General features: G+C 48.7%; 1 protein-coding gene across 1 annotated transcript; it reads left to right on the top strand.

Moving 5' to 3' along the window:
• Positions 1–1806: 1806 nt before the first annotated feature.
• On the top strand, positions 1807–3672 carry LOC127777545 (cytochrome P450 84A1-like). Its single transcript, XM_052304151.1, has 2 exons — positions 1807–2759; positions 2841–3672. Exons 1-2 carry the CDS (start codon positions 1845–1847, stop codon positions 3468–3470), a joined length of 1545 nt encoding a protein of 514 aa, XP_052160111.1. The 5' UTR covers positions 1807–1844; the 3' UTR covers positions 3471–3672.
• The last annotated feature ends 329 nt before the right edge of the window (positions 3673–4001 follow it).

Consider the following 4001-nt stretch of genomic DNA (forward strand, 5'->3'; position numbering starts at 1 on the left):
CATTATGCAAGCAGCAAAAAATAATAAAAAAAACATTTAGTCCCGGTTGTTGGTAGTAGGATGAGCAAGCCTTCAGAACTCTGTCCACTGGAGAACCTGCATGGGTTGTTAGGTGATCAAGTTTTTCAGAGTGCGTTGTATGCATGAGTGCTCTCGGCACTGCATCCTCTTCATCATGTTCGGCTTCCTCTACGTCAATGGCAACAAACGGAGAGAAAGGCGACACTGAAGGAGCGGAGAACGACAATTACAATGGAGGCAACGACAACAACAATGCCTCATCTTCTGGCGCTTCTATGGGTATATTACTCTAATCACCTTAGTGGTAAACATGTTACTAGATGATGCTATATTACTATTATTAGCATGTTCATAGATATCTCCGTTATTCACAACACATGTTCAGTATCTTGTTTATCTGGATTAAAATATCCCAAACCAGATATCTCCGTTATTCACAACACATGTTCAGTATCTTGTTTATCTGGATTAAAATATCCCAAATACGACTATATTTCTAGAGGAGGTCCAAAGTAATTTGTAACTATTCAACATTACAAACCATTGGTGTGCCTAGTACACACACTACTATTATAGCTAAAAACTGGTATTGATATGGAACCCTCCTAACTTGTGCGGGTTCTTGGAGTACAAAAATTAATAATGATGACCTTCGTCTGTACCGGTTCTTCAAATCAACCAGCACGATGTATTAGTATCGGTTCCTTTACATGAACCAGCATAGAATAGTAACTATTAGTATTGGCATAGAATAAACAATTGTCATATCACTTCACTGAATTAGCAAATATTGCATTTATGCATCCAAATTAAGGTACGGGCACCAGGTTCGAATTGAAACAAGATAAGCCAACAAGGAGTCAGGATCAAATTGATCTTCAAGATGAATATCCACAATAAATTCAAAACAGAAAAACACGCTATAAAAAGACAGCAATAACAAGCAAAACTACTGGAGAAGACGAAAGAAATCGATTGATGCTGCAGGATGTCTGCAATTTCATTTTGGACATTTTTACTGGGGCACCAAAATTTCAGGAATTTCGGAAATTTTGGAATTAAAATATTTGAAATCCAAACAAATGTTGACCAAATCTAAAATGAATGAAGAATACTATTGTGCCCGGCGGGGTTGTTCTGAAATTCCGGCGGGGCATGAGGAAAGTCAGCGATGGGTATGGGGATGCCGAGCGGGCCGAGCCCGATATTTCTTGGAAAATTACTATGGCCTGGTGAAGTCACAATTACTTTACGATGGATAGGCCATAGGGTCAAAAATGGATGGAAATTTAGAGTTACGGCCTACGGGCCATTCAAGCACGAAGTAAGCCCAACATGAAAAAATGACACGGGCAGATAATTTACACTTGTGTTGTGCTGAGTACAGGAGTTCCAAACAGGAGCTAGGGACCTACCCCCTAAACCACAGGTTCTCTGCTAGAGTTCGAGTTTCACCATAAATGGGGATGATGAAGGGATGCCTTTTTTCATGAAAACTGGCGTATAAGTTGAAGGTGACAAATTCAGTCACAAGTAATCCCCTTCTGATTAACGCGAGAATTTGATAGTTTTTATTTCTCCTAAAGTTGTGATGAAAGCTTCGAGGAAAGTTTCCAACCATATAGAAATATATAATCGTGCATGCTCCATTGGATATGTCACCTACCTCATACACGTGATGTCTTAGTATATTATTTTTGTAGTTTTACAATAGAAACAACATAATTGAGCAGCTATATATAATATATGGAACTCGCAAACATTATATAAACACGCTATTGAACTTGTTAGTGTGTAGTAATCCCTAGTGAAGTGATCACTCTATGGAGTACTACAGTCAAGATGCCTACTTCGTCACCGCTTCATTGATCAGCATCGCCTTCTTCCTCTGGTACGCCAGCCGACTCCGTCGAACAGCCATCCTCCTCCCGCCCGGGCCTCCCGGCTTGCCCGTCATCGGCAACCTGCTGTCCGTGCATCAGTTCACCCACCGCGGCCTCGCCAAGCTCTCCAAGATCCACGGCGGCTTCTTCCACCTCCGCGTTGGCCAGGCGGACGTGTTCGTGGTGTCATCGCCGGAGACGGTGAGGGAGATCATACACGAGAACGACAGCGTCTTCTCGCACCGTCCGGTCACGGCCGCCATGGTGTACGTCTCCTACGACCTGGCCGACATGGCGTTCGCGCACTACGGCCCGTTCTGGCGCCAGATGCGCAAGCTCTGCGTGCTCAAGCTCTTCAGCCCCCGGCGCGACGTCTCGTGGCGCGTCGTGCGCGGCGAGGTGGATGCCCTCGTCAGGTCCGTTGCCGAGCTGCGCGGAGTCGCGGGCAGTGTCGGTGATCTGGTATTCAAGTTCGCCACCAACGTGACCTTCCGGGCGGCGTTCGGTGCACAGAGCCGGGAGGACGAGAAGGTGTTCGTCGACATCATCCTCGAGCTCTCGGAGATCTTCATGGCGTTCAACATGGGAGACTACATCCCCTGCCTCGGGTGGCTCGATCTCAACGGCATCGGTAAGAGGATGGCGGCCGCGAGGCACGCGCTGGACGTTTTCATCGACCGGATCATCGACGAGCACCTGGCCAAGTTGAGGAACGGCGACGTGTCGGCGTCCGACATGGTGGACGACATGATCGCGTACCTCGTCGACGCTCCCGGCGGACGACACAAGAGAGCCGACGGCGTCGAACTCGGTGACCTCCACCTGACCAGAGACAACATCAAGGGGCTAATCATGGCACGTAACGTGTAATTAGCTTCTGCCATCTTTTCACAACTCTCCACGGCAGCTAATCCAAGCTTCCATGGATCCGTGTAGGACATCATGTTCGGCGGCACGAAGACAGTGGCGTCCACGGTGGAGTGGGCGCTGTCGGAGCTCCTGCGCAACCCAGACGAACTGAAGCGCGCGCAGGACGAGCTAGCCGGCGTGGTTGGCCTCCGCCGCAGGGTCAACCAGGACGACCTCGACAACCTCCCCCACCTCAGGTGCGTCACCAAGGAGGTGCTCCGTCTCCACCCGCCGCTGCCGCTCCTCCTCCGCGAGAGCCTCCACGACTGCGCCATCGGGGGCTACACTGTCCCTCGCGGGTCGCGCATCTGGATCAACAACTGGGCCATGTGCCGCGACGAGGCGCTGTGGGGGACCGACGCGGCGGCGTTCCGGCCGTCGCGGTTCGCCGACGAGAGCGCGCGCGTGGAGTTCAAGGGTGGGGACTTCCAGTACCTGCCGTTCGGGTCCGGGCGGCGGTCGTGCCCGGGGATGCAGCTGGGGATGTTCGCCGTGGAGCTCGGCCTCGCGGAGCTCCTGCACTGCTTCGACTGGTCGCTGCCAGCTGGGACGGAGCCGCTCGAGCTCGACATGGACGACGTGTTCGGGCTCACCGCGCCCAAGGCTGAGCGGCTGTGCGCCGTGCCATCGCCGCGGCTGTCCTGCCCGTTGCTCTGATTCGAGTGTGCAGCTAGTTTGTGATATTTCCCGCGGCTCGCCCGGCTCCCACGTTTGCAGCGAGCTACTGTTGATACCAATCATCTCGTTGTATGTCGTTAATTAATTATCTGATGAAGAATCCCGTACAAACGCTAGTAAGTACTCCCCTGTCCCAAAATATAAATATTTTTGAACATTGATATAGTATCGAGATGCAACTTTGTCCAACAATATCTATGAAAGTAAGATGTTTTAAATAAAAATATTTGCATATTATGATAGTTTTTTAAATGATAAATTCAGTAACATCAAATTTAACTGATTGATCTTTTCTTTTTCATTAATAACCAAAGTTAAAACTACTTGACTTGCTGCTATACTAAAAATGCTTATATTTTGAGATGGAGGTATTACTATGTTACATGACATGTGATGCATCTGGCATGCTTCACATGGGACTTTGTTTTATGTTATCACCTCAAGGGTGAAGCCATCTTATACCAATATCCACATACAGTTCATTCTATTAAAAAACAGCTCTTGAAAAAA

Source organism: Oryza glaberrima, chromosome 6 (genome assembly GCF_000147395.1).
Source record: "Oryza glaberrima chromosome 6, OglaRS2, whole genome shotgun sequence".
In the NCBI taxonomy this organism is placed as follows: Eukaryota; Viridiplantae; Streptophyta; class Magnoliopsida; order Poales; family Poaceae; genus Oryza; species Oryza glaberrima.

Coding starts and splice junctions, on each gene's coding strand:
- LOC127777545 (XM_052304151.1), top strand. CDS start 1,845: ATGGAGTACTACAGTCAAGATGCCTACTTCGTCACCGCTTCATTGATC. Junction 2,760..2,840: donor ACATCAAGGGGCTAATCATG/GCACGTAACGTG, acceptor GGATCCGTGTAG/GACATCATGTTCGGCGGCAC.